The sequence below is a fragment of the Pezoporus flaviventris genome, unplaced genomic scaffold, assembly GCF_033815535.1.
Source record: "Pezoporus flaviventris isolate CSIRO_AGI_PZ_B2104156 unplaced genomic scaffold, CSIRO_AGI_Pfla_v1 ptg000002l, whole genome shotgun sequence".
NCBI lineage: Eukaryota > Metazoa > Chordata > Aves > Psittaciformes > Psittacidae > Pezoporus > Pezoporus flaviventris.
In genome coordinates, this window is record NW_026892550.1 from 3,834,601 (window position 1) to 3,861,689 (window position 27,089).

General features: G+C 40.5%; 1 protein-coding gene and 1 long non-coding RNA gene across 11 annotated transcripts in view; one reads left to right on the forward strand and one right to left on the reverse strand.

The window, feature by feature from the left end:
• The first annotated feature begins 1,765 nt into the window (after positions 1–1,765).
• Positions 1,766–27,089, forward strand: part of LOC133276290 (uncharacterized) — a 380,765-nt gene continuing 355,441 nt past the window's right edge. Inside the window, exon 1 of the long non-coding RNA XR_009745814.1 lies at positions 1,766–1,802. This is a non-coding gene — a long non-coding RNA (uncharacterized LOC133276290). The remainder of the gene's footprint in view (positions 1,803–27,089) is intronic.
• The window catches only part of CTBP1 (C-terminal binding protein 1), a 249,873-nt gene continuing 231,002 nt past the window's right edge, over positions 8,219–27,089 (reverse strand). For 9 of the 10 annotated variants that reach the window (XM_061466796.1, XM_061466802.1, XM_061466855.1 and 6 more), the window contains 5 exons: positions 25,050–25,264; positions 21,038–21,168; positions 18,888–19,015; positions 15,197–15,314; positions 8,219–9,695 (listed from right to left, as the gene is read on the reverse strand). In XM_061466796.1, coding sequence (XP_061322780.1) covers positions 9,509–9,695; positions 15,197–15,314; positions 18,888–19,015; positions 21,038–21,168; positions 25,050–25,264 — 779 coding nt within the window. In that variant the 3' untranslated portion in view covers positions 8,219–9,508. The remainder of the gene's footprint in view (positions 9,696–15,196; positions 15,315–18,887; positions 19,016–21,037; positions 21,169–25,049; positions 25,265–27,089) is intronic. The other variant, XM_061466787.1, reaches the window with a different exon arrangement.

Genomic DNA, 27,089 nt, shown 5'->3' on the forward strand with positions numbered 1-27,089 from the left:
AACAAAGCCTCTACTCTTCCAAGCAGAACCTTTGCCGAAGGACAGGGTGTACACCACGCCACTTAAGTCAATCACAGGAGCGAGGTGTGCAGTGACCAAGTTTCACATCCTGTATCTATGAAGAGGTGCTGCTACCTCAGAAATGTACACTCAGCAAGCAGTAAAGTGCAGGGCTGCAGGCAGGGCTGCTAGGGAACAGGACAACGAAGGCAGGAGAGGCTGGGATGCGTGGAAGTTGTCTGAAGGGAGCAGTCAAAAGTGCTGCTGTCACCATAGGGAGGGAACTGGAAACTTCCCTGTGAGGGCCCCTGGAAGCTATTGAGAAAACAAAATAACAGACCATGATGGAAATCTGTAACTTGAGACACCTCCAGTAGGCGAAAGCACAAGGATGTATTCCATGGAGAACAGAGCCAGGATAACAAACAGTGTAATCTACGCCAGGCTTTAGAAAATGCCCAGTGTGCCTGTGTTTGCTCTCTGGTTTTTAAATGAGCCTTCATATCTGCGCCTGTAAAATCTCTGGAGCAGGAACTACCTTCAAATACCCATTTACATGTTTATAAACACAAGAAGGCATTCACAGAGCCTCCGCCCTCAACAGGTCCAAGGCCTTTGAACAGTCGGCAACATAAGAAGGGAGACAAGACCTGAACTGTGATGAACAGGTGAGCCAGGGCTGACACAGCTGTATTAACAGCCTCACCAGGCTGTTTAACATGCTATCCTCTTCAAACTCTGTGACACGATGGCAAATTCTGCTGCTGAAATGCTGTGGGCAGGCTTAAACCTCGACCGGCTGATCCGCAATTCAGAATGGGAGCATTTAGAGATTTTACAGTGAAGATTCTCCATGTGTGGTATCTAAATATGCCTTAATAGCTTATAAAAAAGATAATATTTATAGAGGCGGCTTGCAACAGCCGCAGGCAGAGCACCGCACGCTGTTTGAACGGGGCTGGTCCTGCGCAGTTTCGATGCACAGAGTGAGCTTTGCCACCTGGTGGCTATTGAGGAGAGGTATTTCTGTGCCTTTGTCATCCACAGCGCCCAGGTCCTGAAGGAAAACAAATATATAGCAGAAATTAAAGAAAAATACAGCCTATATAAGAACCACAAACCCGATCACCTGTAGTTCTTAAATGAAGCAGAGAAATCAGTAGAAAAGCTCCTATAGCACAGCTTGGATGCTCCAGAGCCAGGATACAGGCCTGGCTTGAAACAGTGAGCAGTAAGGGAGTTCTGAGAAGGGATTTCAGTTCAGCATCTGACTTCATTCCTGTTGTACAATGCAGACACTGGCATGAAACAAGCTCAGATCATCCATCTCACTGAAAGCCAAAGGTTGGGGTTGGTACCGGAGCAGCCGGCACTCTGCAGCTCCACAAGCTTCGCTTGTCAGATGGGCAAGCACATTACTGCGCTGCATTCTTCTGTTTCAGTTTCATGTACTTAACTTACAGCGAGACCAGTTTCTATCGCAACATGTTCAAGCAGGTGAAGGCTATGGCAGGCAAAGTTGCCCTCCAAAGGCTGAGCAGACACTGCACTTGTGAGAGTCCACACCCCTGGAATAAGCACACCAAAAAATAACAGAGAGAAATGAACAAATCACAACAAAGCACTGCCCTTTCTACCCAGGAATCTGCCTCCACAAAGAGACTTCAGAGGCTGATGGAGCTGAGCTGAAGCATCTGTTTAAGAATGCTTCCAACACCTGGAGTTTTAAACCTCACAATAATAGATGCTAAGCATGCAAGGCCAAGTTGGACAGGGCTTGGAGCAACCTGGTCTAGTGGAAGGTGTCCTGTGGCAGGAGGTTGGAACTGGATGACCTTTAAGGTCCTTTCCAACCCAAACCATTGTCATTCTGTGATTCTCTGACTAGATTTTGGGGGTGAATGATCAGATTTGGATTATTAAAGTAGCTTTTCAAAACAGCACCACAGCTTGAAGAAGTTTCATCCTCCCGTGCCTCCTGGGGATGAATTTTCAGCAGCCTGTATGTACCTCAAGAGAGGGATAAGCAGCAGTACATGTAGGTACCTCTTCTGGATGGCATTTCATTTCTATAGGGTGCATCTCCTAAGTAACGAAGCCACTTTGGTACCTGGATTCATTGCCACAAGAAGTTTACAGCAGACACTCAAATCCATGGTTTATTCTACTGTACCCTCAGGCACTTAACTGTAAAGAATATATATATGAGCTCTTCCTCTTAAGCTTTCACTTAGGTCACTGAAGACAAGCAGAAGGGAGAGCCCAGACAGATGCATCTGGATTTAAGAGCAGCCACATTCAATGGGTAGTGAACAGCCCTTGCGAAGGAAACCCCCTGGTGTCTGCTTAGAGCTGAACTCAGAGCTGCCTTTCACAAACACATCATGAACTACTGGGAGTCACCACCAGCTCCACTGACAATGAATTACAGATGAATGTGTAATCCCAAATGCTTTGGGGATCACAGCAACGTCAGAAACCTTCTCCTACTTCCTGCAATGTTGGACAGAACACATGAAGAGTTCTCCAAATGGGGAGGTTTGATCCCAGAGCGTGTTTGTCAGGAAAGACACCCACTGGAATGGCCCATTTTGCTCCAGGATACATATGAAAATTCCAGTGGGATGTGTGCCACAATCCAAGGGGTCACAATTTCATAGGGCTTTTTCAGCAGGCTTAAGACACTTATTTTTCTGTAAAACGGGATCTAGATCTCTGGGATCAGCTTCCAGTTACATGATGCAAAACTGTGCCCGTATCCTTTGGATTTACACAGGCTGAAAACCTCTAAAAATGAGCTTTGAGTCACAGTGGAGACTTTTTATCTTGTAACATGAGGGCTGTATCCGGTGCTTAAAGTGGCTGGGATGCAGGAGGAAAAGAAAAAGGAAAAACCAAAAAGAGCCATTCAGAGTATGAATTCTTGGAGACCTCCATTTCCACAAGGACAGGCTTCCCACTTCCTGCTTGGAACGCAAACGGGTGGCCTTGGAGCTGATTGCAAAGGGCTATGACTTAAGAGATAAATCACTGTAACTACATAACATGCTAAACACATTTCACATACGCGAGGCCTTTGAAAACACACGGGCCAGCAAACAGCAAAACGACCAAAAACCCACAGCAAAGAGAAGCTGGAAGTCCCCTGACTCCATTTTAATGGGAAAACGACTGGTGCTGATAACAGCAAAAACGTTACTGGAAAGCACCAAAAGCGGATTCTCTTCCGGTTATGGTTTAAGAACAGTAAAATACAGCATGGGCTTAACTTTACATGAGGGCTTAACTGAAATCCTACTGAACAGCACTGGCGACCTAAAGGGGATTTAGTCTGATGCTTCCAGGTGTGTTGAAGAGCAAGCACTGCTGCTTCCCAAGCTCCTGAGAAGTGGGGTATGCTGTATAGCCAACAGCTGTGTTGGGAGCAACTGGCTTGGGAATTCCATCCATGGCACTGGGTGAGACATACTGAAAATGGCTGGAGGCGTTTGGAAGCACAAGTCTGAGCTGTCAGCTCCTCAGGAGGCTTATTTTTAGATGTTGATTTGCTGCCTTAACTCTCAGGGCTTATCCAGGGAGGAGGAGATCCATCAGATTTTCCCAAACTATACTGCTTTCAGCAGTAGCCCTGTCACATGGACACATCATGCTCTGCTTCTAATACATCAACCTTGATATGTAAAAAAACGCTCTTGTGCAAATTAAGCTTCAATCTTGCTCCTTTTCATGACTTCAAATCTTTGCAACTCAAAACATAGTCAAGTATTTAAATTCTGGGGATTTTAAAACTTCCTTAACTTCATTTATTGCATCCCTGCCCATGGCAGGGGGGTTGGAACTGGATGATCTTAAGGCCCTTTCCAATCCAAACCATTCTATGATTTTATGATTCTTTTTATTGAGCAGATCTTCAACACTTCCAGCTAGCAAGCACTTACCCTTTCTAGGCAGCACATGAAAGATGGGGGATAGATATGTAGTTGAGGACTGTGCAAGTAACAAACGGCTTCAACGGATTGGCATGCTCAGAGGATGATCTACATCGTCTTGGAAATGTCTCAAATGCCTCTAATCATCTCAAGGACATACTCTGGTCTGTTTATGGCAGCCTTGACACTGTCACAACCCACCCCCCTCCCTCCAAAACAAACAGTGATCCTTCAAAGAAAACACTGTTATGGCTCTGAGCCGAAATGTAAAGGCAAAAAGTCCTGAGAGTAGAACTGAAGAGCCATAATTGTCTCTGTAGTACAGAAAATGTAGGGAGGAAACTCCAGATGAGGAACTGCATTAAAAGAACAACTGGGGGCAAAAGTGGACGTAAACCGTAGAATGCTGGACAGGAGTGAGGTGGTGTGCATGGAAAACAGCCAGGGAGCTAAAAAACTACTGGTCTGTGTTGAGCCAGAACTCACAGCTGAAAAGCAGAACTGATGAAAGGACATTTCTTCTAAGAAAGGGAAGAATTCTAAAAGTAACTTTCTGGGTCTCTGCCTTAGAAAGTAACAAGGAGGAAGGACAGGAGGCAGGTACTGAGGGACAAACATATGAGGTATGAGACCCTCATAGGATCCTTTCTGCAACAGGCATACACACAGCGAGTGCCGACGGTGGGATGAAAGCAAGCACCTGGGCTACAAGAGCGGGCACTGTGGTGAGCATCTACTGAACATGGAGCTTTCGCTACTAATGAGGGGCTATGTAGGCAAACGCAATGTGAAGACCAAGAAGAGGATTAATCAAGTTCTTCACTTATAGAATCATAGAATGGTTTGGGTTGGAAAGGACCTTAAGATCATCCAGTCCCAACCCCCCTGCCAAGGGCAAGGACACCTCACATCAGACCATGTCACCCAAGGCTCTGTCCAACCTGGCCTTGAACACCGCCAGGGATGGAGCATTCACAGCTTCCTTGGGCAACCCATTCCAGTGCCTCACCACCCTCACAGTAAAGAACTTGTGACTTTAAAGGCAAACAGCGCACCAAGGAAAGTCAATGGAAGCAAGAAGACAGCAGCTGAAAGTCTCAGAGAAGATCAGAAATCCTGTCATTTCATCTGCAGAAGATAACCATACCGGACTATGTCATTTGAAAGGACAAAAATACAGAGCCACAAAGGAAAGGATGCACAGGATAATGGAAGAAACTGGGAAAGAAAACAAATGAATAACAGAGTTTGGTCTTCCTGGAAGATGTGTCACTGACCTCGGTACAACAGCAAATTGGCTAGAATGTGACCTGCTCACTAAATTCAAGTCAGCCTACATGACCTCATGTTTGACATGCAACAGTAACTGGAATTCAGAGACACGGAAAGCCAAATTAAATAAAGCAGTTTAAAAACTGTAGTGTCAGTTATCCTTCATTTAAACAAACTATCAAAGGAATAGCAAAACCCCCATCACTTGACCTTTTATAATATAAAGACTAGAAATCTCTATGAAAGATTTAACTTAAAACATGGCATCGGGTTTAATGAAGAAGCATATCACATCTAATGGCTTTACTAAGAGGTCAGACAGAATGATCTAATATTACTCTTTGCACTTAAAACTAATGACTTTTTTTCCTCCCCCACCCTTTTTTTCCCCCTCCCAATTTACCCAAGGCAGAAAGGTTGGAGTGAACTGAATAAAGGAAATACTGGTGGTGCAGCCTTTTCCTTCAAGCAGAACAACTGACGCTACCGAAGCATCCGCTGAGATTAAACAAGAGAAGAAAACCCTCAGTCTGAGGCAAGGAGTAAGCTGGTAACAGCAGTTACAGTCATTTGGAAAAGGCAGCCTTAATGATTTGAGGTGGAAGGCTGGGCAAGAAAATAACAAGGCATTTTCTCAAATAAACATTCTAAAGGAAAAAGCTGAAGCTTTTAATCCTGAATGGAAAAAGGCCTCTAGTTGTTGGTTTGGTAGCAACTGTGTATGACCTTTAAACAATGTTCTCACATTTTAGATTGCAAAAACAAAGTTATAGAAACCCCCCAACAACAAAACCCCAAACACAAAACCAAAACATCCAACCCAAGCTGCAGGGACTTCAGGACTGATTCCCAGTAACTGCCAACTGGAAATCTGTCCCAGGAGCTCCCTGGGACTAATCCCCATTTATGCTCATTTGTTCTCATACAGCAGCATTTAACATTTCTCCTTCCTCCTCAGCATTTTACTATTTACAGTCAAATCACAGAATGCTTTGCATTAGAAAGGACCTTAAAGAGCATCAAGTTCCAACCTCCCTGCCACAAGCAGGGACACCTTCAGCCTTCACTTGAAGCAGAAAAAGCCAAGTTACTCCAATCTCCTCTCACACCATAAGCACTCCACACCTCCAGTAGTTTTACGTTGGTCTTTGCTAGGACTTCAGCCGAGCTTGCCCTTTTGGAAATGCATGACCAAAACTACACACCAAATGCTCCAGGTCTTGTGTAACATCTCCGATCCGTTTCCATCCCTACCAAAAACAATGCCAGATGCATCTGCCATCACACTGCTCTTATCCAGAGCTGCCCCACAGTGGCAACCCATCAGTCCTACCATGAGAAAACATGGCTTTTCCTGGAAAGTTGTTTTGACTTGCAACTACCTGACTGCATTTGCACAACTGTTCTCTTTCTGCTTCCAACAGCCCCTATTTTGATCCTTGTGCTCCAGAGTCTCTTGCACCTCCTTCTTGGCCAAGATCATTAATTCAAACACTACTATCTCCCAAACCCCTGACTGTTTGATGCAGGTACTTTGGTTACCTCCTTTCAGTTACCTCCTACTTTCGGTTATCTCCTTTCACCTTTCTACACTGCCTCATGCCATTCATGGCCCTCTGCTGCCATCACATTCCCCACTTTGTATTCACCCACTAACTGCATCTTCTTGTCTAAACTTTATTTTGCACATCCTTTACCAGACAGAGGAAATCTGATCACATTTCCACTACCCAACAAAAGCAGCTGTAAAAGACAGAAGGCTAGACTGGCATTAACAGCCTTTGTTCATTATGGCAATCTTTTCCATTTAGTCACTTGCGCATCTTTTCAGACCATAATGCAGAAGCCTGCACCCATCAGTCATTATCATGGCCTGAAAGTCTTCAGTAGAAGCAGGAACCAGGACTACTCTCTACTTGCCAGACCACAAGATACATATCAAGCACAAACATAAAAATACTGAGCATGTCCCACCACGTGGCAGTGCCCCATCACACCATCAGTGCAGTTTGTGCCTGAGCAAGCACAGATGACAACCCAAAAATATGCAGTTGAAGGACAGCAACCTTTCAAATTGAGCCCGAGATGTGCATACATAAATAATAAATACTGGTGCCTTCAGTTCTAGTTCATCAATTTATTGATTCACTGGAAGCAAAGCTTACTTACATAAGCCATGTCCAACTGATGCAAGAGAAGGAAAAAAACAAACCCTCTTGGTTGCAAATGAGACTGACAGTGATTACTTGCAGCCAGATGTTACATGTTTGGTTTCATACGTTGAAGAAGCATCTTCAGCCTGACAAAGCAGCATCTTACAACATGAATTACCAACGATACACAAAATCCTACTTCAGCTGCAGCAGACCACATTTGGCATTTTGCAAGTTTTTGGCTACAAAGCTGTTGGAAGAGTCTTTGCTGGGATAACTTGCAGCTTTAGGGCCGTTTTCTGGTTTCTTTCATGGAAGGAACAGGAATGGGTTTACCAACAATAAAAATGTAATGGACGACATTTGGGGCTTTAAATGTTCCAGGCAAAAACCTTCCACTCCTCCATGGAGACAAACCCCCACTTTATACAGTGCTCCTTGGGTACAGTCCCACAAGCTTCAGCCTGTCATGATTTGCCGCCTTCTCATATTTTCCTAGCAGACACAGAGGCTGCTCTGTAGACTTGTGGGAATGCAGGACAGTAAGTTTTCATAGATCCCATAAAAACAGCTCACTAACCTTAATACTAGTTCAGACTAATAATGAACAAGAGACCACTGAGGAGGTTTATGTCCAGGTTCACTTTCTCCCATCCTGGATTTCCTTTCTGCAGCAGCTAAGCTTTTGTCTCGCTTTTCTAAGCTGTGTAGGGATGAAGGAGCACAGGAACCAGCATCCAGCTAACATCTAACTTCTGCCTGTGCTCAAAGAAACAAACTCCTTCAAATATAGCAATTACACGATTACGTCCTGCTGCACGCTTCCATCATCACCAAAGCAAATAAAACAATGGACACTTCTCATGTTGGACTTCGGCAAAAGACATTTATTATTATTATTATTATCGTTGTGTTGCTGTTGTACCTCCTCTGCTCTGCCCACAGTGGTGGCATAAACGCTGTTACCATATTGCAGCTGATGATGCCGGTGTAACAAATCAAAATCCATCTTAATTTCAAACTCCATTAGAAACACAGGAAAAAAGATCAACATTTACGAAATGTAAAGGGAAAAATGGTATGGAAAGAATTATTTTTTTTGCTTTTATTTTTTTCAAGCTTCCAAGACAGTTATTACAAACAACAGAGAGCAAAGTAAAGCTAGAAATGAAATACTTGACAGCATCGGTTTAAAAATTACAGCTAAGAAACCTAATAAAAGTTGAATAAAACAGTTACTAGAAATAAAAATTTTTACACATATGATATTTGTCTGGGTTTTTTATTTCTTTAAAATAATTCATACAAATGGTTACAGTCACAAACATGATTTTAACCAAAAAATATTGCTAGCCTACCACATTACCAGGAAGGAATCAATGTAGGCAATGAAATGCTGCTACTTTTCAGTAGTCTAGTGCCTTTTTCGCATCCCACCAATAATATATACCTTAACTGGTGACAAAAAGCACAATGCTCGTTTATACAAAACCTTTTGTTTTCCTCAAAATCTCTTTTGCAAGGTTTTCTTCATTTGGAAATAAGGGAATTCATGCCAAAATGAGGAGAAAACTGTTTTCTTTTTGTTTACTAAATCATCCTAAAAAATAAGACAAGCAGGTAGAAAAAACAATGCACTGTGTGGCGTAGAAAGAAAAATGGGAAAAATTCATTGTCCTGAGAAGTTTGCCGACTGCCTCATTTTGGGGCATGTTTGAAAATATAAAAGAAAGGATTTTTAATCTCAAAATTAGTTTGCTGAATGCCTCCCTTATGTTTTTCCTTGTTGACAGCTAAGCAAACAAACCCTTTTTAATGTTCTAAAAACTGTACACAGACAAGTACATTCATGGTATAATTAACTACTAACTTCTCTTGCTTAACAAAGAACCCATAGGACACAGAAACAGTGAATCAGTCCACTGGACAGGGACAAACTACAATTTATACGGAGGAAAAAATGTTTCCAAATCTTCTTTTTTGTCTCCCACCTTTTCCTTTTATACTGTATATTGGACCAGTTTCTAAACCAATAATCGTCTCCTCCTGTAAGTTCATGGTTTTGCCTTTAATCAAAATCCAGGGTTTTGTTTTTGTTTGTTTTCCACACGCTGAAGTTGAAACCTCTGATGTTGGGAATGCTGTTTTCGTAGGCTACAATTGGTCGCTTGGGTGGTCTCTATCAGCTTCTGGTTTGACAGTTTGGCCGGGGGAAGGAGCATGGGGCGGGTGGGCTACAGCAGGGAGGCCGTGTGATAAAGACATAGGGTTGGGGACTATTCCTTCTACTGCTGCAGGTATGCCAGTTGAAGCCACGCTTACAACACCTGGGGGATACCTGCTGAAAGAAGAAGATGAGAACATACATGAAACCCAAGAGATAACTGACTGGAAAGCCCACCTTGCCTCCTTCTAGAGCTATAGAGATGCTTCTTTTGTTTTCAGACCAGTGAGAAAGATAGCTGGTTAAGCTCCAGATGAGACAGCATACACAGATGCTGATGAGTAAAGCGAAAGATGCTGTATCTTATCCGAACGAGAAATAAAGGTTTCCTAGAGTCTATCTTTAGACTTCAAACTTAACAGCACGAGTGACAACATAACAAAAGAAACAACCTGGAAGTACGGCTCCACTCAAAACATATCGCAACAGGAAATAATTCAGGCTGGGTAAATGCAATACCTATCTGTTCTCCATAACTCCTCTTCAAGTTGACCTGTAGGTCCATTCTCTTGTAGAATTATACAATTCCATTGCTGTGGTTTGAAAATCTTATTTCTTTAAACCAATCTTGCAGCCGTAGCACTCTGATGGCTCCCCAAAAGAGCAATGATACCCACACAATTAAAGCCTACTGCATCCGAGTAACAAAAGTTACTCAGCATCAGACTTGCCACTGTACTTGTCTGAAAGAGAATCAGTTCTAGTTATACAAAGGACAAGTGCTTTAAGTAGACTGCAAGTAAGAGAGAGATGCCAACACAAAAACTACGGATGGTTTTAAAGATTTCTTACTTATATCTGGAAGAACACTGAGGCCTTAGTAATGAATTCAAGAATAAAACCCACCCTCTGATTCAACTCGATTTTATGATGGCTCTGATATTACTAGGCTAAAATAAACTTTGCAAATCTACTGTTTCAATCCTGAAGTTCAAATGTAATTGATGAACTCTGGTATTTAACACTGATGTTTATAACAACAACTACCCATGAACACTTTTAATAAGAATATGTTTTCTCTTCAGTTAAGTACTTCAATACCTGTTTGCGAGTTACCTCATGCTGGCCACTCAATACTGGCCCTTTGCCTCCCCTTCCCTATCATAAAGCCACACACTCATCTCTTGTTCTCTCCTGCTATATTGTGCTCATCCAAGCATCCTAATGAGTGTTATCCATTTAAAAGCCTAAATACACAAACCTACCACTTACTCAACTGTGGCATCTGCTACCCTAGGATTTACAGAGGACTAAATGGGAGCTTTTTTAAACACCACATTACTCTGCTGTGGATTTTCACCTCATCAGAGTTGAACACTGAATGCGCCAGGGAATTTCACTCCATTTCAGCAGCATCTTTTCTAAAGTAATGGATGTTTGTGCTGCTCATCCCAAGTTCCCTCCAACTGACAGAAAAACAGAACTTACGCAAAACTCAGAGGAGAAAGAAAGCGAGATGAAAGCGCATTTACTTGCTCTTTTTTGTTTCCACCACAGAAACATCATGGCTATCCACCACTGCACAGGGATGAAGAAGACATCAGACACTAGCCTGGACAACCTGGGAGAGACTCCTACAGATTATAACACTCACTGTATCCTGGGATGGATAACCAGTATGTGATATCACCACCTGTAGGCCAGATAACTTTGTTTCCAAGTGTATACAAGTTCACAGGGCTTCCTATGCTAATTCCTCCTCCAGAGAGGTTCCTCAGAATTAATTTGCGGTTGCTAATGGAATTAGTTGCTTGTTTCAGTATCTCAATTTGAATCTTATTAATCAAATTTGCCTCAATTCCTAGGAAAACTTTTAGACTGGGTGTTATTTATCCATATTTAAGTTTGAAACAGCTTATCTGTAAGTCCAGGTACTCTGCAAAAAAAAGCAACACAACATGGAAAAAACCTCCATGTAAAAGCCCAACACAGCAACTGTTTCCAATACAGAATCTCTGCTTTCTAACAACATACTCCTGAGCATCAGCACACTGGAGCTCGGAGGAATCAAGGAGAGAGCAAGTTTTGCAACTGCCTTTTCTTCAGAAAGAAGTCGGAACCTTCCCTCATGAAAATGGACAGTGCTGAATCAGGAGCATTAACAGTTACCTTGTAAGCACATTAACCAGTTCAAATTACGCATCTGTAATTCTCCTTTGACTCCAAATATTCCTTCTGTATATAAAACTATTCCCCTTGCACACCAAGTTATAATAATTTTGATTCTATTTGCCAGCATCTCTCTTCAGACACAGGCTTCCTACAGACCTTCAGTAACACTGAAAAGCCCTACAATCATTTTCCTTGTCCTAAAGCTACACAGTGGCAGCAGCCAAATTACAGATAACATACCCCCTGCAGACACTGTATTTTGCTTGACAACTCTTAATCCTATTTGCCATTCTCATTTCATAATTTTTGTCCCTTTTTAATTTAATCATCAGTTTTGTTTAAATCCTATCTCTGAAAGGAAGAAGTATAAACTCAGCAGCCTCTACACGTGGGCATTTCTATCCTACAGAGCCTTTCTTTAAGCTGCTATTTATTGCTTTTCTATTCTTAACCAGCAAATAGATTCCCTCCAGCACTTCATAAAGTTGCTCCCAATCTTCCTCCTCTGGCAGCAGCAAGTTGAAATGTTTCCCAGGTAAAATATCCACTGCATTAAATTTTTGTGAAAGCAGAAGTGAGAGATCAGTTTCACCTCCTCCACTACTATTTCACACTTTGCCTTCCCCCACATATTCTTCTTAATGGTTTATAGGAAGAAAAATGCAGTAGCCCTCTTAATTACACCTAAAAGGTAACTAGTTTCTATGTTAATCTCCTGTATTTGTTTAAACTACAGAAGCACCATGAACTACATTAAGCTCTATGCAAGAAACTGAGTCTGTCCCAAACCAGCTTGAAGTGCGTGCTGTATCTTACGTTACAGACTGAAAATCATCAGTGAAACACACTACATGAAATAACTCCCAAATTACCAACATCTGACTATTCTCATCCAAGCACCTCTTCAGTACCTAATATTCTCATCTTCTACCTGTTAGAAGGCAGAAAGATACGTCAACGTGTCTATAAACTGCACAATCACTGTTTGCTGGCTGTCAAATTTCACTTTGCCTGTAACCTGCATGCTCTGTGATGCAGGAAATAGCATGGGGTTATTTACCAGGCAGCTCAGTAACAAATACACAGTAAGAACACAAAGCCAGGGTGTATTACGCTGCTTCACTGAGACTACTACAAATAGCTCCTTCTCAGGAATATCATTAATGTTTACTCATGGGACAGGTCCCATTCGCCTGACCTTTTGTGTTGATAGGGTGTCTTGCATTTCACACAGTAAATGCTTTTGTTTTCCACAGAATACAATGATATTCAGATGATCCAGATTATATTCTGCTGATGAATGCTCCATGTTCTTCGCTTGTGATAATATCTGATAATTTAAGTGTTCTGTCCTACATCAAAATACAAGTGAATGATACACCTAGAATAAAATACCCTCATCAGTTTAAGTTCACCGAAAGAGCTATTTGCATTTTTTACCATATAAATTATTATCCCAGGTCTTATCTTCTAATGCAATTACATGACTATGATACAGTTATTACCACATCTGAAACACCATACTGCCTGTGAGAGACTCCAGAGCTCAGTAAGATGAACATAATCTGAGACTGCAAACAAGGGATAAAAAAATATGTTTTGAACCATCAACTCAAATTCCGTACTTAATCCAGGCAGGAATTAACCATCAGCAATTGCTACAGAAGCCAGTTTCTTCATAGCCTAAGCTTCAAGTTCTGCATATTTTATACTACATGAAAAAATAAATGCCTTCACCCATACTTAAACACTGTTCTATCACCCCTCCAAAAACCAGCTTTTATTATTTGTTGTATGACTACTCTGGACAAATGCCAAAAAAAATAGTTTTACTTTGCATTTAAAACAACTATGAAGTCAGAATTTATGATTTTCTCTATTGAAAAAACTGACCGAAACAATGCCTAAAAAAAAGGCGTTCCACTCTACGTTTATCCTGCTTAAATTAAATACATATGGTCTTTACCATGCAAATCATTAACCATTCCCAAGTTAAAATCAATTTCTAGCTGTGAAGCTTGCTTCTGCTGGACTTATACCCCCCCCCCCCCCCCCAAATGAGAACAAACAACTGCCTTTTATTTGGGCATGCAGCCCTGCCAACAACTGCCACGACAGGGTTGGAGTTACTACCCCCAGTTCAGCAATACCTGCCTTTAAATCTCAACTGCATTCAGCTATACCTATGTACTCCAAACTGAAGTCAACAAAGCCACACGCTGTGTGGAGAAGAACACATGTGCCTGTAGCTTTCATTTAAGTAAGTAAGAACATCCTTCTTCAGGTATTTAGGGCTACTGGCACTTTTTCCAGAAGTAAACATCCTGCCGTGATGTGAAATACACACATGTTGGCCAAATCAGTTATTCCTTCCCTTTGGTGCACTTCTGGCTACTCATAAGGAGATTATGGCAGGGGGTGATGATGCTCCCCCCCATCATCTCTCCATCGCTTTCAGATGAGACTGTCAGACAGATGAGACTGGGACACAAGAGCTTTGCTTCACTTCTCAGCAGTGCACTGCTGGGTTCCCAAACGGGGTAACACAAAACCCCCCTCCTGTATCTACTGAAGGTATGCAGTAGCTCTCCTAAAGAAGGACAAAGAGAGATGTATGAAGAAGGACAGTGGAGAGATTAGGACAAAGAGGCATAAAAAAAATCATCAAAGGACTGCACTGTCCCTTCCCTCAGGGCACTGAAGGAAGCAGCTGTTTGTAGCTTTTTCAGCTACTTTCATCCTACTTATGAGTAAATACCATAGTGAAAGATAAAAATTGCAGACATTTTTCATAAATAAAAACTGCATGAAGCTGGCTACTAGAAAAAATCTGCTGCTGGAACAGCTGCTAGGGATAAAAGGTCAGGAAAGACTCAAGCAAACAAAGTAACTAAGGACCACACATATTAGATGTAAAATATTGCCCTTTTCTATTAATTATTAAGAGCTGCTTTCACAGTTGATTGAGAATACACAGATCGAGCCCCTGAAATGCTTTTGCTTAAAAATTAAACATGTAACTTAGAAAGCACTGTTTTAAGCATCTTTTCATAATCAGCACAGGCTAATGCACTTTATTCACTAATGAGTTAGTTGTTCTCTCTTGTGTCTGGAGCCAACAAAACCACGTAACAATAGTTTATTATTGAAAGCCTTTTTGTAACCTCCTGCTGCATCACTACCTTCAGCAAAAGGAACATAAACTTCCACTGCACTCACTGGAAATGACCGGAACAGTTTTAAGTGAATATACAAAAAACTGTGTATTTTTCAGCTATTACTAACCACACAAAATAAAGATGAGAAAAGGAAACGTAGTTGTGCACTGCCTGACTTCAACCAGCAAAATGAGATCAATTCTCCTGAATGCAACAGTTACGAAAACAATACAGCTGGAGCCTAATCCAAAACCATTTCCTTTATTAACAGGAAGGTCTTTTATTTATTCTTCAAAACCTACCTCTGAATTAAGGAGGTTCTTTCTTTTACACCTGCAGCCTGCTTACCTGTATGCAGCACCATTAAGCTCTGGATGAACAACTCCGGGATCCATGCTGGCCCAATGTGTAGCTGCAGTCAAGTGATCTTTGTTAACACAGTTTTTCAGACTGTCGGGAATACGACCTAGGATGAAGCGAGGGAGAGGAAATAAAAAAACATAAAATTGTATGCCTTATGCTCTGAATGTGTCTATGTTAAAATATTCATAAGTATTTACATATTTAAATCAACACATAAAATTGCACTAAGAGCTTATTTTTGATCCTCACTGGTCCCCTTTGTCTGGGACTTAGTTAATAATGGTTAAAATGCTCTGTGTGATTTTTATTTCTCCTTTTCTTTTTGTATACAGGGTCTCAGTAAAACCATAATCAAAGATTCATGTTTTCAAAGATAAAACTTGAATATAGAGCATGACAGCCATTAAAATTTAGTAATGTACCTTCCTGCTCTGTCTTTAACTTCACTTTACTCCTTTTCACTCAGTATGTAACAGTGATAAGAAACACATACTGAGGCACTGAACAAGCTGCCCAAAGACATGGTAAATGCCCCCTCTCTGCCAGTGTTCAAGGCCAGGTTGGACAGAGCCTTGGGTGACATGGTCTAGGGCAACGTGTGCCTGCCCATGGCAGGGGGTTGGGACTGGATGAAGTTAAGGTCCTTTCCAACCCTAACGATTCTATGATTCTGAGATTCTATGATTGAAGAATGCAGGATACTGAATGGAATTTTGCCTTAAACCTAATATGACTGACTTTTTTCCTGTACTCCCTGATACTTCCCTTCTTCATGTCAATTGCTCTTCACATTTATTTACTACAGTGTTTTAATCCTCAACCATCTATTTCATTCCAGCAAAAAACCAAAACTATGCTAGACAATTCTCTGTTTCTTCAACACTTCTGCTTAACCTCTGAAGTATAAATGAAGTGTTAAGACACTGGAAAATCTGTCGTCCTGATTCAGCACATACTGAACAAGCCTTTGTAGAGCTATCCCCAGCCCTGAAAAACCTGAGTAGATATGACACACATTTTCTTCACGGCAACAGGAGTATTTCCACCTATTTCAATGGGAGATGAACAGAGGGTTGTGTTTCTTCTGACATCTGTTTTAAAGTGCCTTTTAAAGTTTAATCTCACTGCACAGATGTAGAAATAAGCTCCACCTCTGCTTCTGTTGGCAACAGTACTCCAGAAATGCTTTCAAAAACTAACCATGCCCCATCCTTAAGGAATTCAGGCTTTTTGTCTTCAACTTCTTACTGGAAATTTGATGGAGAACTTTGCTACTCTTTGCCTGCTCTTTCTATCCATCAGCCTGGCCATAATGGGGCTCTAAAAAAGCCTCTTCACAAAATTGCTTTTTGTCTAGTGGATACCATCAAATACTTGTTACTCCATGACTTATGCTTATGCCCTGAAGCTTCCCACTTCTATGCACAGGCTTCTTAGCTCAGTATCAGGCAAGATGAGGTACATGCTTCATTATAGGTGAATTCCTACCGTTATCCTGATTAGAAATCTTCTTCTAAATGTAGCTGCAATACACATCCAGCTAAACTTCTGCCAAAATCATCCATAAATTTAAATACTACCTTTCTTTTGCTGCTGTTTACCCAAGTATTTTTAAACTCCATTCACATCTTCCACCGTGCCCCTCCTATTCTTCATTTTGCTTACTTCTGTAGGCACGTCCTACTAGTCTCCTCCTAATAACAGTCTTTCCTCGCCATGCTTGTTTTCCCATTTCTTCCATTACTGTTTTCAGTGGTTCTCCTTATTTAATACTTTGAATGTTTTCATGCTCAAAAATGTATTTAAAGATATTCAATCTCTGCTTATTATTTTTATTTTATACATCAGAATATAACTGACTTTTTGGTAACAGCAGAATATCGTAATATAACACTTAATATCTGTATCATCAGATGATAGCCATAGCCTGCTTTCCTTCACTATACACCTTTTTTCAATTAGTTTCTCCCTCTACGCTCTCTCTCTTCTGTCCTCCCTATGGTTTTCACATGTCCAGCTTCATCCCATACTTCCTGTATCTTTCCTACATTTGTTTCACCGTAATTCAGTGTAATTCTCGCCTCCCTAATGCTGGTCTCAGTTTGATCTTATTACAAACCACGTGCAAACACTGAAGTGCTGACAGCTTCAATACAAATCAGTGATATAGATTGCTGATAGCACAATCACACGCTTAAGGAAAATACGACTGCCTTCCTAGGCACATATGTTTGGGCTATTGCGCAGTACTTCACATAAAACTAGCTCCATATAGCTGACTCTTATTCAGTTTTCAGATTGTAGCCTATTAATGCTTGTTTGCACATCAATCATCACCCAAGTATGTATCGTTTGCTGGTCTGTGCAATCTTTCCCAGAGCTAATGGGGCACTGGTGATAGTTACACAACAATTTAATAAATGCATGACTAGAGCACTTCTGAAGTATAAGCGCAAGGACCAGCTCAAGCAAAGGGATGGTTGGGCTCTTTAGGTTACCTCTAAACCAGAGACAAATAGTCCTGTAAAGGGCTATTCAGATCTGGAGCTTAAGAGGTGCCTTTAATTACCATCCAGAGGGGAATCATAGAATGGTTAGGGTTGGAAAAGTCTTCTTTCTGCACAGGCTATATATAAAACAAAACTGCCCAGCCTCTTTAGGCACAAGGAAAGGCTACTGTTAGTGCTTTTTGTATAGCAGAGCAATGTGTTGGCACCAAACTACTCTCAAGGTGACACAGATGGCCCTTCATGTCTGCAGAGCATTCAGTGTATATTGCCAAGAGGGAAACAGCAAAGTCCTACTAAAGAGAGAACATTAGTGCTTAATGACTCATTTTCCAGTATGAAAATCCTTCCTTTTATTTTAGGCTACAAGGGATTCAAACCAATGCCAAATGGCTCACTCTTCTCATTTTATTTATTAGCAGTGCATATTCAAGACATAACTGTTTTCTCTTATGTGAACAGTTTACAATTACATGGTAGTTATATAACAAAGGGACTCTGCCCTTTAAAATGCCAGACGTCTTTAGCAATGCTTTAAAGAGAAGAACATCTAAACCAGAGTACCCTCCCAACGAAACACTGAAAACTTTTCTTTGGCATAGAGAACATGTTGTCGAGATATAAGCATTAGTGGAAACAGCATGAAGCTCTAGATGCTTTATCTCTGAACATTACAGCCTTAAAAACACTGACATTCCAGACTGTCCTCCAAAGCAAATTTGAATGAACTTTAGAAAATACAAAAAAGCCAAAAAGAAAGAATAAAGGAAACAGAACTGTTCATGACAAGTCTAAGAGGGCATATAGGAAAACCTATGAAATATACCAGCAAATACCTGGATGACTTGTGGTCAAACCCATCAATAGCTAATATTTACATAACAAGAAACAACCCCAAAAGTGAATTTTTCACGTATAAGTACATTTCTGTTACATGGAAAAAGTACTTGTTTTACAGTGCCTGCCTTCTCTTTGCAACTGCAATGAACCTCCAAAATAATCTGTTCCAGTTCTGAGAACAGACTTGGTATACCTGCTCATTTTTACATTCCAAACACTGTAAGTGGTAAAAAAATCCCTAAGGCTGGTTCATTTCAGTACCCTTCAGGAATGAGGAAGTTTGTTAAAAATAAACACACACCGAAAGAGCCAATAAGGTGAGTTAGTACCTGTGATCGCCCTTCGGATCTCCCGTGCTGCTTCCTCCCGCATCTCAATTGAGGCTTGTTCACTATACCAGGCTGCATGTGGCGTACAGATCAGGTTTGGTGCATCCTTCAAGGGGCCCTGACTAAAGCTAAATGAAGATTTAAAACAAGATCAAATGACAAAAAAAAAAATTGGGGGGATAAGAGGAAGGATCCAGACAGATTTGTACATACAGAGATTAATTTCTACAACAGAAAAGAACTGCATTTCTATTCTTTGTTGGGTTTGGTTTTAAGTTAGTTAATTTAATACACTATTCATGTTATAAATAAGGAACAATCACCTCTCATAGACTCAAAGGGTACAACCTAAGTATAGCAGCAACATTAGCTTCTGTCCAATGCACTTACTGCTATCTACAGCCACTGCCACTCCAGTTCTGATACAGAAATATGCATAAAGCAAGACCCGAAATCAATTCAGGATGCCACTCCATTTGTCCATTTCATCACAGTTGCTCTGTTCTCCTAAGATCCACTTGGATAGTTACTTTCAACTATTTTTTCTTTCCTGTTCCTTTATAGAAGCTCCACAGAAAAAGAAGGAAATTCACTTTACAGATTAGTTTTCAGGGAAAGCAATGAATCTGTGTAAAAGTGCCATTACAGATACACAGTAAAGAAACTGAAAATAATGGAAACTTGCTCCTCCTGTTTATTTCCAGTTTTAATAATCTTTACAGTCAACTGTAACAACAGAAGAACAAATATTTTAAGACAAAAGCGTGCTTCCAGAGTTGGTCATGATTCATAAAATGATAGATTTCATCTGTAGCTCAATAAACATCAGAGTATCTGGCAAAACTCTTGAATACAGAGTTGCATGCTGCGATCAGATAGACATGCAGCACTGAAGCCAAAGGAAATTGTGGCTGTAATCCTGCAACTGAATCTCTGCAGATGGCATCTCCATGCAGTAAATGGGGCTTCCTATAGCTGCAATGTTCTGCTTGTGCGGATCAGAGATCTGAACTGGTAAGAATGTATGCGGCTGAAAGTCCCTTGAGCTGTTAGACTATGGCTTTGCACAGTACTACTGCATTGTAATGACTACATTCTGAAGTAAATGAAGGCAGGGTATGCATAAATAAAATTAAATATTTGTGATGCGGCACTGTGTCTCAGTAGATATCAAAATTCTACCTAAAAGGATGCTATTCTGTTTTTTTAAAGCTTGTTGCCCTAATAGAAGGGACTGTCCTCTCTCCATTCCTCATAACCTGCCCTCAAGTCCTGAATCTGTTCCTCTTCAAAAAACTTCTGTGGATTGTTCCAGTTAAAATTAACATTTCTCTCTGCCCAGATTGAACAACTACAAAAGGCTTGTCACATGCAAGCACCAAGCTACAGCAGTCTCATAACTCACAAGTCAGTTTCAAGACTCAAGGACATATCAAACAGGCACATTTCTGTTGCTGATACTGTAAGACCAACACCACTTTGGAGGGTGGTATATTTCTGCCTAAAATGCTGGACTTCTTAGTGTCATCCAAAAACTAAGGGTTCTGCTACCAGCTCTGCTAATGACAGCAGAGTTACAGCTCCCCTGATAAAAGGTAAACCAAAACAAAACCTGCAATCTGAACATCTTTCTCTTAACTTTTTTTTTGCCATGTACGGCTTTCCTGCAGAGGGAATCTGGACAAAAGCATGTCTTTTCCTCCAGAAAGGTGTCATAAAGTAGTTATTTCTCACATCACATCTCAACTCTGCCTCTGAAAGAGTGTTCAGACATCAGTGTTAGCTGCCTCCAGAGCTCTATCAATGACAAAAGAGGACTCCCCTCAGAGGCATAACACAAAGTCACGGCGAGGATCTGAGCCCAAGTTCCTGCTATTTCTGCTAAATAAACCCACTGGATTTTCATTTATTTATTTTTAAGGAAAGGAATTAAATCTTGGATGTCACTTTTTTCACTTCTGATCACATACAAAAGCTCCATCTACATTTGCATGTCCAGTGCTGCACAGATTCATGTTGCTTTACTAAGGAGTATTTAGCTATCAAATGAAGGGAAAACTCAGTTTACTTGTTGCTGTTGATTGTATCATGCACTAAGACTTAAAAATAAGAAAGTGAACAAAATAAAAAGAAAAGAAAAGGAAAAGCACCTGAATGGTTCTGACTCATGTACATCTAAGGCTGCCCCTCGTATCCTTCCTTCCTTCAGGGCCTGTGCAAGTGCTTTTTCGTCTACTAACCCACCTCGAGCTGTGTTGACCAGGAAAGCCCCTTGTCTCATCTAGGGAAAGTTAAAAACAAGAATGATGAAATAAAAATAAATGAAATAAAATCGTTGTGGCATTATTTTTTTTTACTCAAAAGAAGCATCCATTACAACAAAGGCTATTCAGCTGGTTTAACCTGTAACAGTTGTCTTCCCTTTCCATTGAAAAATACCACAAAATCTGATGCTTCTAACATAAAATGCTATTTCACAGCACTTAATAACCTTGTTTCTTGTAAGCAGTGTCTTTTAATAGAAGCGTTGTTTCAGATATTGTGCAGTAACATGATCAAAAGATACCACTGTGCATATGAAAGTGACAGATCATTTTATGCCTTTTGATTTCACTGTGAAATTGCATGAGACAGAAACTACAGCACATTTAAACAAAGTCATATTCTGTGGTATTCAGCTTGCAACTCCCAACACAAATAAAACCCTATATGAATTTTTCAGAAAAATCAATGGTTTTGGATTTTCAAACACTTTTCCCTTTAGTTGCCAAAACACTGCAGATCTATGTTTTATTTATTTTTGTTACTTCGGCTTCCTCCTCCCTGTGAGGCTTTTCAAATAAAGGTCTAAAGAATTCTCATATTATTCAATTAAAAGGCATGAAAATGAATTTGGTTGAGAACGCTGTGTGCCCAGGAGAGAAGCTGCGCTGTGCATTGTGCAGATTAGCATTATCGATGATGCTATGTGGGGAGAACTACACGAATTTACACCATAATATATCCACAACTTGAAAACAAAGTGGCAGTTTAAATAAGAGAGATGGGACAGAAATAAAGTAAGTTACTACCTCCTGCTGCCAGCCACCCTAATACTTTGTGTCTTTCACCAGCTGTCTCAAACAGAGCTTCTGATCGCAGAAGCGTTTCTGTGCATGGATGTAAGCATATGATGAGCGGGAACCATGGTGAAGATGAATGATAAAAATCTCATTTTGTACTGACACCATCTTTCACCATAAGAACAGGAAACCCGAAACATTTTGACATTGAGTCAACTACTTGAAACCTACACATCAGACTAAAGCTTATGTAAATGGATCCTCACTCTGAAAGACTGATTCGAAATGCCAAATTCATGAAAAAGGTTTGGATTAAAGTCAGCTGCGAGATTTTTTTTTACATGAGATCATAGGAAATATTAAACAATTAACAGGTATATGCTCACAGTAAGGTGATTAGAAAAAAACCCACCATATTTTACTCACTAGGTTTAGCGTGGCCCTGCCTCTCTCCATTTGCAGGCTCTTAGGGCTTACAGGAGAACCCTCTATTAGACTGTATAGCAAACCTAAAGTCCACTTCCCGGAGCAGAACTAAGGGATACTTCTTTCAGTTTTATGTTCATTAACTTGGGAAGTAGAACAATGAAGAAATGGGGGCATGATCTTAAGCTGGTCTAGTAACAAGACGTTCCTGATGGGAACCATCACTGCATCTCCACTACTTAAGTCAGCTGTGAGAACTAGATCAGCACTAGCACAGGAGGGCTCACCCAAGTGACAATCACACCCGCTGTGCAGACATGCCATACAGGCTGGTGGGAGCTCATACACACTTGCTATTTCTGTGCTCCTGCAAATGGAAGATTTAAGTATAGCTTAGTGTATTTATACGCCCTTTGAAGGACTTGAAACTTTTAATCAAGGTGAAACCTGCTAAACTTTTCTGTCCAATCTTAATAACCTCACTTGAGTTTTCATTTTAGGACTATTTACAAAACTCTGAAGGCAAGTCCAAATCAAACAGAGCATAGCTGCATACATACATTCTAATGGGAATGAATTGGGTGACTCATGATAGACTTTAAGGGTGGATGCAGCTAGAGCTGACCCTTAACAATAAGTGGAAGCTTGAAAGAACTGGCCAGAACTGCTGATGGCTGTTAATTCACCTACACTAAACTTGCATCGCTGCTTTAATAACATATTGTGTTCAAACTGCAGTCTTTTTCTTAAATCTGTAAAACTAAAACTGACCTCTGCTCCTCTTCAGAGCACTTGATTACCATGGGTTCAATAAACACAAGCCTGAAGCACTTCTCTGAGCTACTCTGAGCTACAAGGCCAAGCAGCACGGCTAGACAGGATGCTGACTAATTAAAGGGAAAAGCTACTGGAAGACAAGACCGACACCAAACTTTCAAAGACATTTTAAGGTTATGTAATTTCAGACTCTAAACAAAACTCATGGTGAGACTGTAGTGAAATGAGATGCATCATACTTCTCTCCACTTTGTTTCAAAACTGGTTATTACATGAGCATGAAATATTGGATGAAAGCAGCATGGAATACTGTTTAAATTCACACCTGTCAGCCTAAAAAAGCTACTCTGCATTTTTTCATGCAAATACAGAAGATCTGCTCTACACAAACTAAGCAGTCAGAGGTGTTATAATTCAGTGGTTTTCATGCCAGCTGCTATAATACAGACTGCGTCACCCAACTTTTATCCAAAGCAAGAACTATCTCCTAACATTTTAAACCTTGCTTTAATCACAAAGGATAACAGATAGCAACATAAATGCTTAAGACATCCCTTCTGGTACAGACTGTATGATACGCATTGCATTTCAGATGGTATCTCTCAGTCTTAACAGGTTTTGTCTGTTTCACTGATTAACGCACTGAGCCCTCTCCAAAGCTCATCGTGCTTATCCATATCCACTCAAAAACTTCCTGTGATCCACTGGCCCAAGTTTCACAGTTGGCTGTATAATGAGCGACCACTGCTAAGCTTCCAGACAGCTCCTCTGAATGCAAGGTGGCTCTGTTTGCCTCTAGATGTCTGCTTGCAAAGACATCTAACCATGTAATAACCATTAAATGTACTTGAGCACACAACAAAGAAAAGTGTTCAGGGCAGGGTGACAAAACTCAGTTCTCTTAGAGATCTGTATATTAAACTTCTTAATATTTTAAGTTTTAAAACTCGAACCCTGATTTTATGTTGGGATGGACCTGCAAAATCCCTAAACTCTCAATCAAGAAATGTGTTATATTAACAGTTTTATGCCATGATCCTACATAACTGTGGAACATGTTCAGTAACTGCTTCAGTTGTCTTAAGTTCAAGAACAGTAAGTACAAACTATTTGTCAGAAGCTAAGCAATGATTTTACCGCAAGAGTGCAACTGTCACTGTTACCAACACATACAAATACTGCATACATAAACAACACCAAGATCAACTACTATATCTTAAGAGTTTCTTTCCTATACACTATATATATCTACATTCTGACATCTCAGCACTGTATTTGTTACCTACACTGAGACTGGAGTCAGAAGCTAGACATTTAATGAAAAAGCTTACTATGAAATTAGGCAATAATGCAGCAGTTACTACATCTAGGTTTTGAAATTATTTTACTATTACCTAAAACCTGGGGGAGATATTAGTACTAATTCCAAGAAACATTATCTTTCCAAGTAATGCAATGCTGCAAATACAATCCATCATGAAGTGCTCTGTGAGCATCAGGACTGAGCACAGGGGGGAGCCATTTAGTCATAATCTTTAAATTGCATCTAAGAACTCAAACTGAGGATCATGAGTGAAAGGCAGAATTGCTACCTGTAAAAGGTAAAAGAAGTAGCTACTACAAGACATGGAAAAAGTGCTTTTACATAAATGCAATCTGAGCAACATTAAGAAGAGCAAATTATTTCCACAACGCGATGTTACTGAGAAAAAAAGACAATAAAAGCAACAATAGATGAGCCACCATCTATTCCCTCATCTGTTATAAACCTGCTTGATCTGAGCAGCAAAAGGGAAAGAAATTTCTTTCAAATTACTATCTGCCTGTTTAAGCAAATAAATTCTACACAGTGTCAGCAACCAGCACTGGTGCGGAGGGCGCCCACAGAGATTATTACCTGCTTTATGGTGAAGTCATTGATAAGATGATGATTGTGTTCATTCAAGTTGCAGTGCAGGGTAACACAGTCACTGTGGAACAGCAGGTCCTGCAAAGTGCTCACCCGCTGCAGTCCCAGAGCACGCTCCATGCCATCTGAGAGGTATGGGTCATAGAAAAGCACACTGAAGCCAAAGGCTTTGGCACGTAGCGCTACTGCTTGCCCAACACGCCCTGGAACAAGATAAACATGCAATGAGAACAGATGTGAAACAGCTGGTGTAAGGTAGCCTCCTCCTTCCCACTGCAAATGCTGGTACCAAACCATACTGTTTTGCACAGTAACTGGAAGATGATAAAAAAGAGGTGGCTCCCATCCCACTTGAAATCATCACTGAAATCAGAAACATTACATCTGGGCTGTTTCACACTACCCTGTTCAAAACAAAGCACCTTCTGCAACTGGAGATGTGAAATGCCAGAAGATGACACGTAATCTGCAATAATCTGTGTAATACAAGGGCTTGCCTGCTGGGCCTGTTTATGGTAAAACACTACTGCTTGTGAACCCAGCCTGCCAAGGACTTATCCTTACCATGTCAGACCAGCTGGCTTTAATAAAAAGCTATAAAATTAATCCTCAAAAATGGATGCAATAAAAGAGAATTTGTTTAATCTGAAGCTCAACCATTCTCAATGTGTGCAATCTCCTTTCTGAACTAGTATTTTCTTTCATTTTGAGTAACACCCTTTCAGCATTAAAATGCCTACAAGAATCCTGTCATCTAAGGCTTTAAAAAATGCTGTATCCATCTACCTAAATGATGAATAAATACAGTCCCTCATATGGCGCCTAGTTGAACAATAGTGGGGTATCATTTGCTATTCGCATTGGCCTTTGTTTTCCTCTGTTCCACTTTCCTTACTGTCATATTTCAGAGTTGTGCCTGAAACTGCTGTATGGGCATGACTCAATACCACATGCCATCAGGAGGTGTGTATATTCCTTTGACTACCAGTAAAACACAGAGGGCAGGAAAAGTGAGTGAGTACATCCAGTGAGCAAGGGTACTGAACTAGAACTAACATACTTTTCAGGTCAGAAGTCTACACACTAGATACTCAGTTTAGAGTATTACAAACGTTAGATAAAGACACTTCAAAAGCATAATTCAACACACCATAATAATCACATCTCACTTGAAAAATAAAAAGTCAACAAGCTTTCTTTTATAACATCCACATTTGTTCAAAATTGAATCAACTTAAGAGAGGGAAATCCCATCTCTTTCCAATTGTGCTTGAAGGGATTTCCCTCTGGTTTTCAGTTTCTCCTTGAATACACTTAAGAAACCACGGGAAGAAAGGTTTTTTGTTGATCATTTAACCTGAACACAGCAGTTCTGCAGTGCTTACTGACTAATGTGCTTGGAATATTAAGCAGTATGTCAATCTGATGGGGGCTCTCTGCTTTCTTTGAGGACACCAAGTTAAAATACTCTTCAAAATCTTTTATTTCAATACTTGTGTTTATTTGTTTGCTTTCCAACCTGGTTTTTATAAACTTGAACAAGACCATTTTCAGCACAAACACTGTATTACTTTCCAGACTTTTGGCATGTTCACAGCTCAAGGAATCAATCACACAACTGTAAACTGTTTTTTAAAACAAAACATATAGCTTTTACTGCAGCTCCATTCATTTTTCACATGCAACACTGTTGTCTGTTCTTCTTTACACTCTTTACAACACTAATACCTGAGGAGATTCACAACAGTGAAATCTCTTATAACAGACTCTCCAGTTAAAGCTACACTTTCTATTCATTGCAACCAGGCTAATAAAGCAAAGCCTTTAGTGTGCACAAGCTTTCCTTCTGAAACACTCAGAAACCACATGCCAGAACTGTCCTACTACAATTACTTTATGGGATAAAACTCTTCTGCAACTGGCAATTCATATTTGGTCGTAGCCATCATAAAAATACATAGGTTGGCACGCGTTATTTGCCTATTCCTCTTTAAACTACAGTCAGACAAGACAGGACAACCACGAACC